Genomic DNA, 20,611 nt, shown 5'->3' on the forward strand with positions numbered 1-20,611 from the left:
CGAGCAAATAAAATTTTAATGAGCTTGAAAATTATATTGTCGCTTGCCGTGTCTTGTTCTACTTCGTATGATCGCTAATCGCATAAATAATATTAAACAATGAGATTGATTATTGAAATTTGCACTGGCTGATAGTACATGATGTTTTTGAAAACTGTTTCAAAGTAGAATTACATCTTTTAGCTTTGAAATAGCGATTATCTTTTAAATTTAGTTGTGCTGCGTAATTATTTTCTCCGACTATTTAAGTACTCAGTTGTAGAAGAAATAAAATTCCTTGATTTAGAAATTTTACGCAGTTTTCAGTATTATTTGACACTCTAAGATAAATAAATTCATGAAATATCTACTTTCTAACACAGTGGTTTCTGATATTGTAATAAAGATAAACTCACGTTATAATAGTAGCATTAAGATTAATTGCAATTATACAGTATTCTAGAAATTGTATCACAGCTTAAGAGTTATTTACGAATGAAAGAAACTATTCGAAGAATTGCAAATGGAAAATTCAATAGATCAAGGAACATTTCGATGGGGAACAATTGTACGCAGCGAAGAATTCGATTCTAGAATCTGTCGACTATTCGCTCTTTTTATGTTGTCATCTACGATAATTTGACTTGAAAATGCGTCGCGTATGTGCGCACATTTGCATTCCACCGATAGCCGGGACACGATCATTAACGAGGTAACCTGCTTGGCTCGAGACGCAACAAGGAATTCGTGTTCCCAAGGTGTCGAATTGAAATTACTCAAGGCGGCCCGTTCCGCCTTCCTTTGTAACAACGTTTCGAATTTCTCCACGGTATTAAAGTCGTCCCTTCGAAATCGAATCGTGTCCGAACGAAATTTATAACGTCATTCGTGACCGACGATGTGGGTCTGTTACAACGCGTGCGTTTCATTTCGATCAGAAGCAAAAATACACGAATGAAAACGTTCACCCTTCAGCCGTAGTCTAGATGGAAGTTGAAGCTCCTGCTCCGATATCGGCCGCGTTTCCTAGATCGCGTAATGAGGTAACTTTTTTCCACGGAACTGCCGGAAGTTTCGTTTCGAACCGGAGAAAAGAGACGTTCTTGACCTCTTTTCTGAAGTAAAAATAACATGATTATTTGTTGTGGAAAAATAATAAAGGAGAATCTCAAAATCATTGGCCGCAAATTACTAAAATATCATTTAAATATAATATTGTATAAAGTATCAAAGTTTATTAGATAATTAAAATTCTCGTAATTAAAATTCTCGTAATCGCCGTGTTGCTCGAAACAACGTTCTTCTCCGTTTTCTAATGTAAATTAAAGTAACGAGTCGAAGTGTCATCGTCTGCAAATAACGATTATGTTTTTCTGCCTACAGAGGAATATTCGGACCACCCGAACGAAGTGGTGAAGAACGAAGAATTGACCTACAACGGGGCGAGTTCCAGCCGTGTTCAAGATCGGTATAACCAGTTGGTGGTGGTGTTAACGGGAAGCTTGTTGATCAGCGCGATCCTGCCACAATTATTGCGGTGAAGCGACAACACTGCCGACAAGAACGTATATCCCATACGTCGAAACCCCTTTTTCTGTGATTATCCTACGTTTAATTAATTTCTTGAGGCACGCGTGTGCGCGTGCACGCTCGCACGGCCGCCCCTCGATCGTGAAAAATAAAACGCGCACGATTTATGGTCGGACTGCCTCGAGAGAGAAAGAGAACGAGAAAATTCAATCGGGTTGGAAGAAAGACAAAAACGAGCAACAATGGTTTAAACAAAGGAAAAACAAAAATTGAAATGAAAATAAAAGAGAATGCAAGTTGTAAGAAGAACGAAGAGTTGGCAGAAATAACAGAAAAGAAAAAAAAAAAAAAACGAAGCAAACGTGAATGTCAAGAGAAGAGATACGCACGACACACGAGCAGCAACGCCATATTGAAACTATTCGAAAAACGAAGGACGAAGACGTAGGTAGTAAGATTACAAAAAAAAAAAGAAGAAAAAAACGAAGAAAGACGATGAGAAACGCTACTACTAGACACTATTATAGTATGCCCACTATTATCACTACTATAAATGGTAGTCGTATTGGTTGTCCTTCTTATCATTACGCTAATTCTAGGTATTTATTGGAAATACAAGAAAAGAGAACGAAGTCGTGAACAGCGTGCTAACTGTCTTCGAGCGAAATACACGCCGGCCTAGTGAATGAACACGTCCGTCAGAAAGAAGCGCAAAAATTCTTTTCATTTAAAAAATCGTAGTCGCTTTACACGCGAGAATTTCGGTTGTGTTATTCGCGCGACTGACGCCGACGGTTTGATTCGCAAACGGTCCTCTGTCACCAATTACTTGGTTGTTTAAAAAAATATGATTGAAATTGAGAGTCAAACGATTATGTTAACTTTATGCAAATTTACACGGGGGACGAATTATTAGGTTTAGTATGATTTAAACGACCTCGCTAATTTAGTATATGTATCGTTACTTACGACAAATTTTTCACTTTGTGCGTCACGTTCGCACTCGCGCACGTTAACTAACGAACATTTTCCAGTTTATCACTGCTGCGATAATCGGATCGAACGATAAGTTGCGATTGGTCGCGATGGAAATTCGTAATCGAAGGAAACTGTCCTGGCAGAGGACTGCTCGGGCTGCGCTGACAGTCGCGCTCAGGATAATTAGCACGTGTGTAAATAAATTCCTAATGAATATGTACAAGTGGCTCTTGCCTCATCTTCGGGGCAGAGGAATTTAAGAGAGTGCCGTATACTAGGTAAAATCTTATATATGACACGAAAGAGTACGATACAGTGTGAATGAATGCGGAGTGTGATATAGTATAACGTGTATGCGTGTGTTGCGAGACGCGTGTGGACATTCGTGAACACAAGGATCGCCCGTTGGATAGCCGATAGTGTCACAAAACTGTACAAGGTGTGATAAACTTTTGTAAGTTCCGGCCGCGGTTCTCGCAATCGTGACACTTTCACGGACACGTGAAATATCGTCGGCGATGAAATGTCGAAGAGAAATAGCGAGCGAACGAACGAACGAACGTAAGTATGGTAATGCATGAAAGAGAGACTGACCGCGGAGCGAAAGAAAGAAGAGAAATAAAAATTTTTGTATCATAGTTGTACCATACCGAACTTTATCTATAGATCTGTATTATATTTATTATCCGCTATCATTACGCTACGAATAATCACACTCGATATTCTATATTTACTAGTAAAAAAAAAAAATATCAAATTTAATAGCGAATAAATTGCGTATTCGGCGGGGTATAATGATAAAAAAAAGAACGACATGACGCGAGAAAAGCGATAAATTCTCGACCCCTGTCACCATCAGATCTGCCATTTGTTGTTTTCTTTTTTCCTTTTTTTTTTTTTTTTTTTTATTTTTGCTTCTTCTTTTTTCTTGACAGCGTAATGGGAGGAATATGTGGGTTAGCACGAAAATGGAGCAGGGACACAAAGGTATGTATAGACGGATTGTTTGGAAACTTAATGGTCGCATATGGTGCCTCGTACGAGTACAATGATTCAATGGTTAAAGATGAGGGAAACGGGTTATTATTATTTAGGTTTGACGTGGGAGAACGTGAAATTGAACTGATTTCGCACTCCTTATTGTTGCTAGATTTATACATAATTGAAATTAAGTAATGTGAAGTGTGCTGAAAAGTATGTTGTTATATAAGTATGTGGTAATAAAATTAAACGTGTTTTTACATCTTTTATCATTATCGAAAGATAATTTGTCACGATTCTCTAAAAGACCACGTACCTTTTATCACTCGTATCAAGAAATTGACATTTGCAATTTCGGCCCCACTTTACGATCAGTTTTACGATTGAGCACGGAATTCTTCTCACTTCACGAAAATGTTCGTTCCCTGTTACATTTTAACTCTGCCATACTTTGCCATTTGCCACGGAGCGATAAAAACTTCCATTAAAAAAGGGAAACGCGAATCAGCCGTTTAAAATGTCCACAATTTATCCCATGCAAACTTTCGTGTTTGAACAAACCATGCACCAAAAAACACTGTAAAAGAAACACGAAGAGAAACAAAAAAACTAAAGGAAACGGATGGAATCATTCATTTTATTATCCCTTACGCAAGTAAAACGGATTGTCTTTGAAAGTTCCTCAGGGATGAGACGTTTCATTCGTTGCTGGAAACTAACCGGGCGACCATTCGTTCTAAACGCAGGGCAAGAGTTCCACGGCAAATCGTTCCCCAGAACTTATTTGGATATTCGTCTCGCGCTGTAAACGACAATCTAGTGGAAAGTTTCGTCCGGCTAACAGAGACGTAACCGTTTCCCCGTTGCAAAATCGTCCTAGCCAAGTTTCGTAACTTCTCGTACTTCGGCACAACTTTTTTACAACCCCTCGATTCACGTCGTTCACGAGAAGGTGGTCCTCCCGTAGTTGGCAGAGAGGAAGTCGTTACGATAATCGAACGAAATCCTTTTTCTGCGATGAGGTACAGTCAGTCACGTAATGTCTACGCAGGTAGATTATGAATGTTTAAAAGAGAGGGGGGAAAAAATGACTTTGAACATTTTCTTGGATATCAGTTAATTTAAAAGCGAGTCGAAATTACACATTGAAATGTCTTTTACGGGGAGGAATGTACAAATAAATTAAAAAACAAATCGTCGTGATTGTATTAATTATTATTAATAATTTAGTTATTATATTTAACTATATTATTAATATTAATATTATATATTATATTTAACTATATTATATATTATTAATATTAATATTATATATTATATTTAACTATATTATATATTATTAATATTAATATTATATATTATATTTAACTATATTATATATTATTAATATTAATATTATATATTATATTTAACTATATTATATATTATTAATATTAATATTATATATTATATTTAACTATATTATATATTATTAATATTATTATGTTATATAATAATTAATAATATACATCTTAATGTATCTATAATAATGGATATGGACTTCGTGATTCGACGTTTTCATCTTTTCACGTTTTCCAATGAACAACTAGTGAATAAATCAATGTTTATAAAGTGTTTAAAAATTACGTGATTGTAATGTAATTGTGACGCAATTGCACGAAGATGCAAAATAGAAAAACGTGGATCTTCCGCCAGAATGGGGCGAACTTTTGCGACAGCGGTTTATTAACGAACTTTTTTTTAGGTCGAATTTTCGCGTTAAAGGGAAGCGTTTACGTTTCTCGCGTCTTTCGCGTTTCGTAGTTTCTTTGTAGTATTTCACAGTGAAAGAGGGGCATTGAAGTCGAGCGAGCACATTTTTGCCGAGGAGAAACGTCCTGCAATCTCGAGACTGCACATTGAGATGAAGTTTGGAATTAGTCTTTCTTATAGTTGCGAGAGCGAAGGGTTGTTGCAACTGAACTTTGCAGAACGAGGAGGGACTTTATTTCCTCGAGACGCAGGGACGTTTACACTACCGCTGTTTTAATTCTTCGAATTTGTGCAATTTCTGTAAAAAAAAAAAAATAAAAAAAAGAACAGAGCTCTGTGAAGCTTTTTTAGTTTTTCAAAGAGAAAAGAAGGGAATTAATTTAAAATAATTTTTGTGATGTACAATTTTACAATTTTGAAACAATAAAACCACCGAATCGTGATTCTATTTTAGACTATGCAGAAACTATAGAAAATTTATAATGACATTAATTAGCCATCGAAGAAACATTATAAAACAGAAAGAAATGAAATGACTCGAGAGAAACTCAACAGGGATAAAGCTCTACGTTTTCTTTTCTTTTCTTTCTTCTTTTTTTTTATCAAAATCTTTAAAATATGTAAATTTCACGTCATTAAAGTTCTCTCCGTGCAACTTGACCCAAATATACTCGCGTATTATCGTTCGTTCGCGTGTCAAAGTGTTAATATCGGCGAGATTTCTCTCGAGAAGAATAATACGGTTGATTTCAACAGTTTCTTATTGAAATTGGAACGCACGGTAGATTGGACGATAAAAAATTCGTGGGCGGAATGGGCGAAAGGGCAAGGGGAAAAAAGGTAACGAGGAAATTCATGGGCCATTTAAGCTCCGCCGCAGGTATCACACGTAGATATCTTCGCTTATGAGTGACACCCATTCACCGACTGCTTTTCGTGCCGATGAATGAAGCATTCATACGCCTCGTACGTTCGTAAAAGTCGCAGTTTACTTTGCCGATCTGAATCACGCCGGCCTTCTTGCCTCATTCAGCTTCCATAAACTTTCACGATCTCGATTTATCCCCCCCCCCCCTCTCTCTCTCTCTCTCTCTCTTTCTGTCTCACATGATGAAGATCGTCCAAATAACAAAAGACTGATTAATCCAAAAATAACAATCCTACATTATTTGCAATCCAATCGTGTTTTTCTAACGTTAAAGGACATTTCGAGTTTGAACGAAATGTGAACAAATATGTGTTTACTTTTATTATCGTGTATGTTTTCATGTCAATTTTTTCAATTAGCTCATGCGCCGTGTACTATCAAAATTTTGGGTGCACGTTTTGTGTATGAAATGTACGGAATGTATGGAACGTATTGATTTTCTAATATCAGTATACATTTCCGATACACGTATTAGTTATGAATGTCTGATTCATATTAATAATGAATTCCTTGCCTGGAATATTTTCATTTATTTTTAATGGAAAATATGCTATTGTAGCATATAGTTTAAAAAACGTGCAATGAACATGTAATGAAATATCAAACATTAACGATAAACACGAATTACGAAAGTGTTTAATCCCCATTCCATTTATCACCATTTTCCTTTTGCATTTTTATATTTCATTCGTCATTACCTAATCACGCTTATTTAGCGTAATTATTGTCAAAATTCGATTCATTATTGTTAAAATTCTTTATTATTAACAGTGTCATAATTTACGCTACGTCGCTGAAATTGTCGAATGGTTCCACTTGAAATCTGAATTTTCATTTTCGTTGAAGAAAGCGCGAGACTCCAAGGTCAAAGGTAAAAGGGAATTCAGAACTATTACAAGAAAATCAGGAGAAAAGGAAAGAACTGTGGCAACATTTATCGAATTATTTATCATTCCACGCTCCTCTGTAAATAGCCAAAATTTCACCGACGAATCCCGAGAATTTCTTCTATAACCACCGGATGTATCCCGGATATCCCGGTATCCCTACAATCCGTACGATTCGCGAGTTCTCTCAGTGTTCTCGTGGCAGCGTTCTAGAAACGCTTCGGACGATGCATACCGAAAGGAATATCGCTGTCCATCTATCTGCCCGGCTAATTCCAGGATTTTAACGCGTGCTCAGGGAACAACGGGACGGGACCTGGGGCCGTTATCATCGTCAGCACACGGTTCGATGTAACGACGCGTAACAGCGCGGTTCGCCATGATAAATCATCGCGAAAGTAGCCCTAAATAATACGATATCGGCGGGCTGATCGTGTGCAGGCGCGCACGAAACCTCGCTGAATTCGTGGAAAACTGTCGTTGCTCGACGTTCGTTCGGTCAAGGCCCGATCCACATTATCGATCCTCTTTCTCTTTCTCTCTCTTTCTCTCGGTTTGAATCGTATCTTCGACACGTAATATTTTATTCAATCCGCGAGCCTAGTAAATTCAACGAACTGAGAGACAAACGATTAACTGACGAACAGTTTGGTAAAACGTTGGTACATTGAGACGAATTCAAATAATTTTTCATTTCTATCGATTGGGAGAGGAAGCATCAGATTTCAGATCTGATGAGAGCAGTGAGCATCTCGATGTATTTCTTGATTTTCTCAGATTGGAGTTTACTACGATTGCGAGAGGAGTAGCATCGGATTTCAGATTTGACGAGCTGTGTAAGCATCTGGAAATATTTTTTTTTTTTTGTTTTCTTCAAAATTGTAAGACTTTAGGTAAATTAATATTTTTTTTGTTTTGTAAATAAATATTTTTTGTTAGGTAAATAAATTTTTTTTTTTGTTTTCTTCAAAATTGTAAGACTTTAGGTAAATTGTAATATATTGAGGTAACATACATTAAATATGTTATTTTATTATTGTTATAATTTAATGTATTATCTTACCTTACGCATCTTATTATCTTAATATATTAAGATATATAGGATAGGTAGAGATATTAATATATTAAGATAATATATTAAATAGTAATATAATAATATACCAAATTATATAATTTAAAATATAAAAGAGATTTGATTTATTGTTAATTTGATTAAGAAAAATATCTTGCCCATTGAAATTTTCTTCTAATCAGACTGCAGATTTTTGCATATTTACAGGAAACTGTAAAGTTTCACCAAACATACATAAAATGTGAATAAATATATGGAATAATGTAGAGTGTACAAGTTATGGCTTCTGCAACATCTGTCACGTAAAAGAATTTCTTCCCCGCATCCATGAATTTAAATTTAAGTACAAATTTGAATTTCATCTCGATCGAATGATTGAAAATTGGATAATCCGCTGTCTGCTTGTAAAATGAACACGCGCAAAATCTAAACAACGGTATACAACATCTGATCGAGCCGAGGATGAGGCGATAATTTGAATCGAGCTTGGAACGAGGTGACAAGCGATTGTTTCCGAAGATCGTAAGTCACGGTTCCTTTATCGCGGTTCGCTTAATTACCGGTCGATCGCGAACCCGGTGTCAAGTGGGAAACCACGAAAATACGAGGAGAGATGCGTTTCATTATCCTTCAGCAGAAAGGGGGAGGACAAGGCGAATTTACATTTTGGCCGTTAACTGGAATTACGTTGCCCCGCGATTACCGATTCCTTTGATAACCGCTGCGAAATTGTTATACAGACGGTTGTGGTGCAGCTTTTGTCCTCGGCTGCGCAAAATTTTCAAGCACAAAATTACTAAGCGGATAACACGTGATAAACTACTAATGAAAGGAGCAGAATTTTCAAACTCGTTAGTTTCATTAATCTTTCACGAGCGATAGTTTTAAGACTTTAGATTTTAATGAAATCAGGAAACTGGTATCGAGTGACTTTTTAGGGTAATTGCTGCGACTTTCAAGCACGAAATTACTAAGCGGATAAGACGCGATAAACTCTTAATGAAAGGAGCAGAATTTCCAAACTCGTTAGTTTCATTAATCTTCCAGCAGCGATAGTTTCAAGATTCGAGACTTTAATGAAATAGGGAAACTAGTTGAGTGATTTTTTAAGGTAATTGCAGAGTGCATTGTAATTAGCTATTACGGTTAATTCCAAGGCATTGTTGATCGCTAGTGGAGAATACTATGGAATCTTTGCTATAAAATGAGATTGTAGATTACTCGGTCTGATAATAATGATTGCAAGGTAATAATAACCACACTTAACATCGGTAATTCTTTTAACTTTCATTCATAAAGAGATTAATTTTTATCGAGCTATCTCGTCTACGATCTTGCATGGTAAATTATACAAACCGTAATTATGTAAATTATAATTACATGTTATAACACACAATAATTGTATAGAAATTATAAATGATGTAATCTATTTACAAAATAACAGTGAAAGACTGGAGAATGATCATTCCATGATACATTCTTCATCGACGATACCTACAAAACAGAAGAATAAAAAACATAATGAACATGAAATATAAAAAGTTTGCTACCGGGATAAAAATTTCACGTGATCACAAATTTACTTCCTTCGTCAAACATCGTCAAACACGCCGCAACTACGGTCCATTCAGTCCCCAAGCCTCAGAAGAGAGTCTCCCTCCTCGAGTCACTTCTCGTGACATATTCTCTGAAATAAAATCGGCGAGAAAAAAACGCTTCACACGCGATTTCTCGCTTGATACGCGGCGGGAGAGAGGAGGATCCGCGACGTGGGTACGAATTACAAAAGCCGGTGTCAAACACCGGACACGTATCAAAGGTAGCCACGGCAAACAATCGCGGGGTACGAGCGCAACTGTGCAAACAAGATAATTAACACCTCTCGACCTCGCAGCGCGCGAGCCCTGTGTACTTTTCCGTTTCACGGACGGATTTTACATCGTTGTTTGCCGACAAATTTCCCGATCGATCCATCGGGCTGTGTGTACATCCGCGCGAGAATTCGCGTCGCGCCGCGCCGGCGACGATTAACGACTGGCTATGATCCGGGAAGCGGGATATACACGATTCTACGAGCGATTGGAGCGAATCGTTGCGCAAAGAGGAGCGAGCTAGGTCGTTGCACGCGTTATTATCTATGTACATATATATTTGTGGTTATGCGTCGCTTTTCTTGTTCCGCTTCGTCGTATACTCCGCTTTCTCGATTTCTGCTGTTTCTGGAGAGTTTTCTCTCCTTCGGCAGTTTTCCCGTTTCTTTTTTGTTATTTGCAAATAATACACGAAAATTTGATTTTGTTACCTAGTCTTATGTTTCTGTGTGCGTATGTTTTTCTTTTATGACTTCTTGATAAAACATTTGTAAGTGTATTTTTCATTTCGACGTCAAACAACCAACCACGAGAAGCAACTCTTTCAAACATTTTTCCTTTTCATTTAAAGTAGTATTAATTGCTTCTGTTCACGTTTATAATACAGCAACCAGGGTACACTCAAGTCGAGAAATATAACATGCTGCAAAAATCTGTCCATTAATCAAAAATCACGTCAAACAACCAACCACTAGAAGCAACTTTTCTTTTCAATTTAAAAGTAGTATTAATTGTCTCTGCACACGTTTATAATACAGCAACTAGGATACACTCAAGTCCAGAAATATAATATATTGCAAATTCTGTCCATTAGTCAAAAATCACGTCAAACAACCAACCACTAGAAGCAACTCTCTCACACATTTTTTTCTTTTCATGTAATAATAGTATTGATTGTCTCTGCACACGTTTATAATACAGCAACTAGGATATACTCAAGTCCAGAAATATAATATACTACAAAATTCTGTCCATTAATTAAAAATTACGTCAAATAACCAACCACTAGAAGCAACTCTCTCACACATTTTTTTCTTTTCATGTAAAAATAGTATTAATTGTCTCTGCATACGTTTATAATACATACGTTTATAATACATACGTTTAAAACCAGGGTACACTGAAGTCCAGAAATATAATATACTACAAAATTCTGTCCATTAATTAAAAATTAAACAATTACGTTAAACAACCAACCACAAGAAGCAACTCTTTGAAACATTTTTCCTTTTCATGTCAAAGTAGTATTAATTGTCTCTGCACACGTTTATGATACAGCAACTGGGATACACTCAACAAATATAACACTTAAATATAATATAAATATAATACTAAAATATATACTTAAATATAATATAAATATAATACTAAAATTTATACTTAAATATAATATAAGTACAATACTAAAATATATACTTAAATATAATATAAGTATAATACTAAAATTTATACTTAAATATAATATAAGTATAATACTAAAATATATACTTAAATATAAGTATAATGCTGAAATATATACTTAAATATAATATAATATAAAAATATACTTAAATATAATATAATATAAATATATACTTAAATATAATATAAATATAATACTACAAAATCTTGTCAAATTCACTAAAAAATTCACACATTGAACAATCAACCCTCTCACACGTCATTTTTCGCCATTTAAAAAGAACATTAATTGCTTGAGTACACATAAGGCACACTTTGATGTTCCCATGGGGGAACATTCAGCTGGAAGGCGCGAAGGAGCCTGCAAGATTTATCGCGATTCCTTCGGCGAGGACGAGAGGCGAGGATCGAGCGGCACGTGACCGAGCTATCAATCCCTTTACACCGCCAAGCGGTGTTCCACCTGCCTTTTCAGCTTTTACTTTCCCTCTCGTACGAGGCGAACTCACCCCTCGCGGACAACTCGGCTAGAAATCCGATCGTGGCCGAGAATTTGCCGGCGTTCTGAATAATTCAGGCTGGCTCGCATTTGGCGTATGCGCGCGATCATTGACGAACCTCATTAATAATTTGTCGCTCGATCAACGAGCCACCCCGAAACGCAGTGGGAAACCCCTTCTAGCTCTGGAGAGCAACCGTCGACTGTTGTTCGGGAGGTCCACTCGCAACTTCCTCGCAGCTCGCACGTGCCTCGAATGAAACGCGCCGCGTGCACGCATTGAGTCATCGGCGCCCTGCCGAAAAACAGAGACTACTAACGAAAGACGAGGTGAATGGAAGAGTTACCTCGCTAGGTTGCCAGCAGTGTCTTTTTTTTTTGAAGGCGATAGGTTCTTTGAATTCTGTTGATAGTGGGAAAAAGGATTTTCTGGAAATTGTTCGAGTTTGTAATTGCATTGAGAATATCGCGAATATCGGAAAGCTGCCCAGTTTAGATTAAAGGAGAGAGATTCTTGGTACTACGAATTTTTATGCAAATTCATATGAAATAATTGTAATAATTAAAAGAATAGGATCTGGATAGAGGTTTATTTTATTTATTGAATATTGGGTTTTGAATGTTTTTTATAATTTTGTCTCGCAGTCTACTATTGGACACGGAAAAGTAGAAATTTTGGAAATTTTTGGTTGATTAAATTGAGATAATATCGCGAGATGAACAGGAGAGTTGCGTTAAGGTTAAAGAGGAAAAAAAATCTTTGTACTTATTAATAAACTACGGATTTTTATGCAAATTCACATCAAACAATTGTGATAATGAAAGAAGTGGATAGAGCTTTATTTTATTTATTGAGTATTGTATTCTTGTGTTATATATTTATTAAATATTATGTTGTATTTTCAATAATCCTGTCTCGAAATTTTCCACGAATGCGTAAAAATTCAGAGTCTATTTATCGAGCACGCAAAAGTGGGATTTTGGAAATATTTTGGCCTAAATTGAAATTAGACCAATGCAAGAAATAAAGAAGAATATAATCACATTGTAAGAAGTAATCTCGCTTCGCGTCAAAGGCAGAAAATTCTTGGAATTCACTGACAGTGGAAAAATAATGCTGTTAAGCAAGTAAAGTTTGTAATTAGATCGAGAATATTAATGTCACGAGCTAATTAAAATAGCTTAACTCGCAATCTCGTTCGGGTTAAGGTCGAAAGATTCGCGGAACTTAGTTACCGAGTGAATTTAAATTAAAGACTAAATAAAAAATGGAAGCATGATAATGCCGCGAGGAGAGATTCTTGGAACTCTCGGTGAATTTAAATTGAAAGTTGAAAATTAAAAAAGAAAAAAGTGGTTTGTTGCGCGACAATGTCGCGAAGCAAAACTTTTCAAATTCGTTGATATGACGATGGAATTTTCGAGATTCGAAGCGAACGTATTACGAATTTAGTCGTGAAACGTCGAATTGTCGAAGTTTGAGAGAGAATCTGAAATTTCACGGCGAGCGAATCGCATTATTTAACGAGGACGCTGGACTAGAAATGGAACTGTGGACGTTAGTGAGAGGCTTGGTATTATAATAGACGCTAATGAATGATTATAACATAATGAGTACGTCATAATGATTGAACTGAAATGAATTTAGAACTCATTTGTAATGGTCGGATGGAATGAATAGTGGAACTGATTGGTAAAATGGATAGGATGAAATGAAACGAAATTAATTAGCCGGTTGAATTTGTAACTGACGAGTAGATTGAATATTGAACGAGCATTAACTCGTTGAAAAGCACTGGTCGTTAGAATTGTTTGTAAATAAAATTAATCAGATCGTCGTGTGACATATATTTTTATAAATAGAGTTTTCGTAGGAAGAAAAAGTATAGTTCAAGCGTTGTGAGCTTATATCGTGTATTGTATCATGTTATACGTATTAAGGCTGCTGAAGGGATGAACATGAGAAATAACTCTTTTGTGATTGATGATGTAGTAATCGCGTTTAAGGAACGGGAATATAAATGAACCTTTGATGATAAATGATCCAGCGCAAATGCTCGAGGAATTAGATTATGAATCATATTTTCACGAAGGTTAATATCGAAGATTTCATATCTAGTTTCCAAGCTGCGAGTCTAGTCTGCAGAGGGAAGAAAGGAAAAAAGGGAGGAAAGTTACTCGGCCGAGAGTGAAGGAAGCGTGTACAAAGGGGTTTCAGACGGTTGAAAAACTTGTTAATCGTTCGATGAATCCTTTCGATACGCCATTGAGCCGAGCCACTGAATCTCTCGTCGATAGGGACGTAAATTTTTCAGGCGACGCACGTGTCTCGAATGAGACTCACATGCGGCTATCGATCGACGTGCCCGCCTTACTCGTTGTGTATGCATTGCCGTTACTTTTTAGAATACGTTAAGCTACCGTGTTCCTTAATTTTCTCTCCGTAACTTCGTTTTTCACACTGGCATGATTTGATTGGAAAGAGTTGATTCTTCAGAAATCACGATGATCATGGTCGAACTCTGTTTCGTGTGTAGTTCGAACGATCCTTGAATAAATTTGTCGAGATACAAATGATCGATTGTGACACGTAGATGATAGAGAATTCTTTCTTCTGAAAAAATATTTCACGGGCTACCGAAAGAATTGAAAATAACAAATATCTAAGCAAAATTCCACCGTAAAAAAAAAAGATAAATTAAATTTAATTAACGAATAAATCAAGTCATCACGTATCACGTAACAAATTAAATTATGAAATTATGTTACTCCTCCAGGTCAAAATTCCCTTCGAGAACCAAATTTTTACCAATGTGTATCGTTCAATATTTTTCTCTCGTCATGATAATCCCTCCTCAAAGGAATAAAAGAGTCGACGAACGTGCTCCTAACGGGAGCATCTCTACGATAAGACCGATATGGAAGACGTCTTTCGATCTTCCAAATCCGTGTCCGTTTAAAATCCTTCTGTTGCGGAAAAGACAGAGTTACAAAGTCAAGTGTGACCCCCCTCAAAATTTCCTTCAAGACCATCTTCAGCAATGGCGGCGCTTTCCTCGTGGAAAGACTCGAAGATCGCATTACGTCCCGACGAACGCGGCCACCCCCGAAAAAGAAGAATAGCCTGATGGACGATGGAGAGGGGAGGACGTTCGCCGGGATTTAAGGCACCATAAATCCGGCCGGAGCATCCCTTAAGACCCCGGTACGCGGTGGTCACTCGGCTTTTACCAGATTGTATTCCGCGATATCTGCCGATTTCCACCCTCGGCTAAACGCCTTTCACCTGCAGCTCCGCCTAATGGGGGCCGCCGTTTCGATCGCGATGACTTTAAACCCAACCCTGCTTACTCCTCGGGTTTAATTCCCCGGCGATGTATCCGATCGATGGAAAAAGTAAGCGTCGAATCTCCCAAGGAGGATTGAATTCGACTTCCTCCTCCTGGAGGAGAAGTGAAACCGGAGAATCTGAAGGATCGAGACAAGGGGGAAGATAAGAGCCGGTGTGGTGTTCGTGTCTGGTGTTCTTTGCGCGATTGAGTGAATTTTCGGAGGGGGCAGAGAGAGAGAGAGAGAGAGAGAGAGAGAGAGAGAGAGAGAGAGAGAGAAAAAGAGAGGAATGGTTTTATGTAAATAATCATTTGTGAAACATCGTCTGATTCATTTATCGCGGTGTAAATTGGATTCCGGGAGCGTATGACTTCACTGATCAATCTTATATAGACAATTAGTTCGAAATTTTCAATTCTGTTGGTTCAGGTGGGTGAAAGTTCGATTCTGAAAATACGAATTTATACGAGATTCATTCTCGCTCTCCTTCGAAATGAAATTAAAATAAACAAGAAACTCTCTCGTACCGTTTTTAACTGAAGAACAAAACAATCGGGTATAAACTAACCAAAAAAAAAAAAAAAAAAATAATACATTTACAACAGTTATTTTAAATTAAACGTTCGAGTTGCAAGGGAAACTAATAAAAACAAATCGGATCGTCGATCCAATCTCGAGGATACATTTCATGTCCTCGATATCGAGAAGCTCTCCTTGCCGTAATAACGTTCATCGTGTCCAACATTCCCTCCCCTCGAGGAGGATCGACGTGAATCGAAGCCGGAAGAATTTCATTTCGACAAATAGATCAGCGAACTTGCGACAATCTTTCGACAACCTGGCCGTGGAACACCGTAGTCCGCAGCGAGGAAGAGGCGAGATCCGATCCGCTAGGAGTCTAGGAGCAAATAAAATAACGAAATTCACGTGGAGGGCCGAAATTGAAACATCGTGAAGCCGGAGGACGGTTTGAAACTCGTTCGGGCACTAGTACGAGTAAGAGAAAGAGAGACGGCGGGAAGAGTTGGTCTCGCGCGTTTTTCAAGTTCCAGCTCGGCTGCCGGCGATTTATTATCGACGTCGAGATCGTCGCGGCCGGGGCGACGGTCGAGTTAAATCGCGCGAAATACCGCTTTCGGCACATTTGCCCGGCGCAATTATTGATAGGGCAGCCGACAGACTCGCGTAGGCGGTGGCTCTAGCCGCGCGCAGAGTCGAAAGGGTGCAATCAATGTACCGTGCAACGCTTCGATTTAAATTCATGAATAATTCCTCCCACTGGGCCCGCTCGAAGATCGACGAGCTCTCGACCTCCTCCGCCTGCCTCGTTTTTTTTTTTTTTTTTTTTTTTTTTCTTCCATTTTGCTTCGCCGACTTCGTTCTACTCGGTTCCACCCGATCGTTCTAGCCGATCGGGCCGAGAGTTTGCATCTCGTGGTTTAATCAAGAAAATGTCCGATCTCCGTGGAGCGTCTTTCGCTCGCTCGACGCGTGGTCGGAGAACGTCGTGCCGTTCTGTTTCTGAGAGTTTGGTGTAAGGAAATGTTTTAAAAGAACAATTCTCATTGTTGACGAGATCTTGCAGTTTCCTTTATAATAGTATTTTGTGTGTATCTTCCATATTTCTATTACAACGTGCGTACGTCAAAAATGGACGAGTTGGAAATTGTGTTTTCACATTTCATTTCACTTTAACGATAGAATTTTTCTTTGATTATGAATCGAATCTGAATGTTAAATTACATTATCTTATGTTGTTGTACTGCTATATGACATTATTACATTATTTTATTTTATTATATTATACATTATATATTATTGTATTATTACGTTATTATTATTTATTTTTATTATATTGTATTATATTATAATAATAAATGTATAATGTTATTATATTATTACGTTTATATTAGTACAATATATATTCCTGAATCGTTCAATTCACGATTTAACAATAACCTCTGCACGTCTTTAATCCATTGCGCTGACGTTATTATTATTTATTCTTATTATATTGTATTATATTATAATAATAAATGTATAATGTTACTATGTTACGTTTATTGTATCATGAACAATATATATTCCTAAATCGTTCAATTCACGATTTTAACAATAAACTCTGCACGTCTTTAATCCATTGTGCTGACAGCTGGTTCACGGACCGTAACGAGTGACCGAGCCGTATACAATAATTCGTCGCTTTCTTTTTCTTTTGAACTCGTCGGTACGATATCGCTGGCTAGAAATTATTAAAAAGTAATAAACTTATCATTTGTTACATTTAAATGTACTTAAAAACTGAGAAAATGTTGCAATCTGGGGCAAAAGATTCTCGACGTGCGTGGCAAGTTAAACTTTTGAAATGCAGAGACTCGTAACCTACGTGGTAACGAGCGCTTAAAACGTTGAAACCTTGTCCCGTTTCCTTTCACTCAAGCGTGAATCTGTCATTACACGATCTACGTCAAAGCTACAGCTTTACTATATACGCGCGAATTTCTGTTCCAAAAATGCTGCACAGAGAGACAGAGAGACAGAAAGAGAAAGAGAGAAAATAGAGAGAAGAGGGATCGAACTGACAATCTTCGACAGACCAATTCGGCTTCGTTCTTGCGTGTAATTCCTTGCGAAATTAATCCCGGGCATGAAATCCTGTAACGAATGCCCGATCAATCGCGCGGCCCGTTCGATTTGCATTACCTGTCTATACCAAACCTGGAGGCTCGCTCTCTCCAACTACCGAAACCTTCCGTTGGGAATAAAATCGAAATCGGCGACAAATCCCGGACGGATGTGACACGGCCGGAAGCTGGAGTCCCTTCGAGTCGATATAAACGAACGTATTTCGACAGATCGTAAATAGGTCGTAGGTTGCTCGGCAGACTTATCGTCGATCGAGTTGCCTTTGCGCTCTCGTTAAACTTCTTTATCTCTCTCTTTTTACGATTCATTTCGTCGTAAATCTGTTCATTTATGCTCGCTCGAGTCGAAAAGCTTCCACGGTGTATAAAATTCGGGGCGGAGGGGGGGTGAGCGTGTGCGCGTTGCATTGAAAATTATGGCGAGAGGGGGCGATACGCGTTCGCCTGATGAACATCAGCGGACAAAGAGAGAAAGGGACAGAGACGAAAATTTGGCACGTTTCAGTGCATCCGCAAGAGAATATCAATGGTCTTGAAGTGACGTAGATTGAATGAGAGCTCTTGATGATTGCTATGATGGGGGGCAGTGGAACGTTTCTGGATGAAAACTCGAGAACTTACTTAGCTAATTCCAGACTTAGTATAAATAAGGACATTCCGTATCCTTATGTGTTCAACAAACTCTAGTCGATAATTGTGTCGAAATTCCCAAGATTGACCACTATTGTTTTATACTCTTTTATAATTTTTGCAGCTACTTTAAGAAACAGACAAATATGTGAAATAAATATTTTGCACGTCCAAAATAGACAGACACATTCGCAAAAGAGGAGAATAAAAAAGAGGAGAGAGAATTAGTTGGATAAAAGTCGAGTAGCCTCGCTCGCAGAGGTGAAAGGAGAAATGTTCGCCTTCGTTGGATGTTGTCAGATTTTTCTTGCGTTGATAAATTAAAGAGAACGAAAGCGTGAGACTCGAGTTGGGATAACGTTGATCCTCCTGTTACAGAGAGAGGCCACGCAACGAGATGTTGAACGCGAACGTCGGCAACGAATGGAGGCCGAAGCTCGGGTTCGCGAGGCTACGGCTGAAGCTGAAAGAGCACGTTCTAGGGTTCATCATCTCCAGAGAGAGTTGGCCAGGTAAGAGAATGCTTCGTATTTCGTCACGGGGACAAAACGTGACACAGTTTTTCTGATTTCGATGCTGTTTAATGATTTTAAAAAAAGTGTACGTTAATGTAACACGCTTGAAAAGGGAAACGGGACGTTGTTTTTAAATTTTGCAATAAATGGATATAAAATGTAGCGGCTAACAATTTTCAGATTAACGTTTGCTGGAATTGAAATGGATATTTTTGAAGTAAATATTTTTTAAGGGAACCACGAAATTTATTCAAAAAACAGTTCGATTGGTTGACAAGGTACTTGATTATGTAATGAAAGGATTAATGAAATATATACTTCGTCTCATATATAAATTGTGAACTTAAAATTTTAATAAAAAATGCTAGAATTTTTTATGGAACGATGAAACCCTATAGAATTTTATATTAATTTATTTCTGTATTTAATATAAAATTTAAATTGGTATTTGATTGGGAGAATTATTAAATTTAATAAATTTTAATTCTGATAAACTTTAATTTAAGAAAATAATTTTGATCTTTAATTTGAAATTAATAGAATAAATTACCTTAGGGGATAACAGCGTATATAAAATTAGAAAATGAAGAGACAAGAATAGAAAACCTTCGTACAAAAATCGAAGATCCTGTACTTTGTGAATATTTTTCATCAGCATGCTAAAAATTCGAAACTCGGTATATTACGATACGCCACATTCAAAAACATGATTTCTTTTATGGAAATCAAGTGGAAATAAAAAAAGAAAAACGAATTTCGTTGGAGTACCAATTTGGATGTTTTATTCTCTCCGTGCGCACCATTTGAACGACACGTTCCAATTTAATTAAAACATGTCCAGGTTGAATCGTCTGTATGGAAAAAAAAATGTACATATGTATGCGGAATGTAAATTGAACTAGTCGCGTTCAAAAGGAATACGTGCTTTTAGTAATTTTCTATTGACTTTCGAGTGAGCTCGTGCATCCAACTACGTCCATTTCGAAATTCCTCCCCTGTTATTACGAACTGCAGCATTCATTTTTGAAAGGAGTATCCTCTGCTTTTAAACACTCTCTTTCTGAATAATAAAAAATTTAATACATTTAACAATTCAAGACCCTTTAAAGACCGATGATGCATTGATGCAACATTTCATCAATAATCCTTTTGGGTCAATTTATATTACTATATTTAAAATATTATTACTATATTGTAGTATTGGGTCAATTTATATTACTATATTTATAATATATTACTATATTTAAAAATATTATTACTATAGTTCTATTTAATTCTATCAATTTACATTTAAAAATATTATTACTACAGTTCTATTTAATTCTGTCAATTTACATTTAAAAATATTATTACTACGGTTCTATTTAATTCTGTCAATTTACATTTAAAAATATTATTACTACGGTTCTATTTAATTCTGTCAATTTACACTTAAAAATATTATTACTATAGTTCTATTTAATTCTGTCAATTTACATTTAAAAATATTATTACTACGGTTCTATTTAATTCTGTCAATTTACATTTAAAAATATTATTGCTACAGTTCTATTTAATTCTGTCAATTTACATTTAAAAATATTATTACTACGGTTCTATTTAATTCTGTCAAT

At 36.8% G+C, this 20,611-nt stretch overlaps 2 protein-coding genes across 4 annotated transcripts in view; both read left to right on the plus strand.

The window, feature by feature from the left end:
* LOC122535503 (ephrin-B2) overlaps positions 1-1,840 on the plus strand; it is a 49,873-nt gene extending 48,033 nt beyond the window's left edge. For both annotated transcript variants that reach the window (XM_043667087.1, XM_043667098.1), the window contains exon 5: positions 1,363-1,840. In XM_043667087.1, the coding sequence (XP_043523022.1) occupies positions 1,363-1,520 (158 nt within the window). In that variant the 3' untranslated portion in view covers positions 1,521-1,840. The remainder of the gene's footprint in view (positions 1-1,362) is intronic.
* Positions 1,841-18,865: 17,025 nt separating this feature from the next.
* LOC122535621 overlaps positions 18,866-20,611 on the plus strand; it is a 46,491-nt gene continuing 44,745 nt past the window's right edge. For both annotated transcript variants that reach the window (XM_043667318.1, XM_043667323.1), the window contains exon 1: positions 18,866-18,995. In XM_043667318.1, the coding sequence (XP_043523253.1) occupies positions 18,907-18,995 (89 nt within the window). In that variant the 5' untranslated portion in view covers positions 18,866-18,906. The remainder of the gene's footprint in view (positions 18,996-20,611) is intronic.

Source organism: Frieseomelitta varia, unplaced genomic scaffold (assembly GCF_011392965.1).
Source record: "Frieseomelitta varia isolate USP_RPSP 00005682 unplaced genomic scaffold, Fvar_1.2 scaffold_152, whole genome shotgun sequence".
NCBI classification, from domain to species: domain Eukaryota; kingdom Metazoa; phylum Arthropoda; class Insecta; order Hymenoptera; family Apidae; genus Frieseomelitta; species Frieseomelitta varia.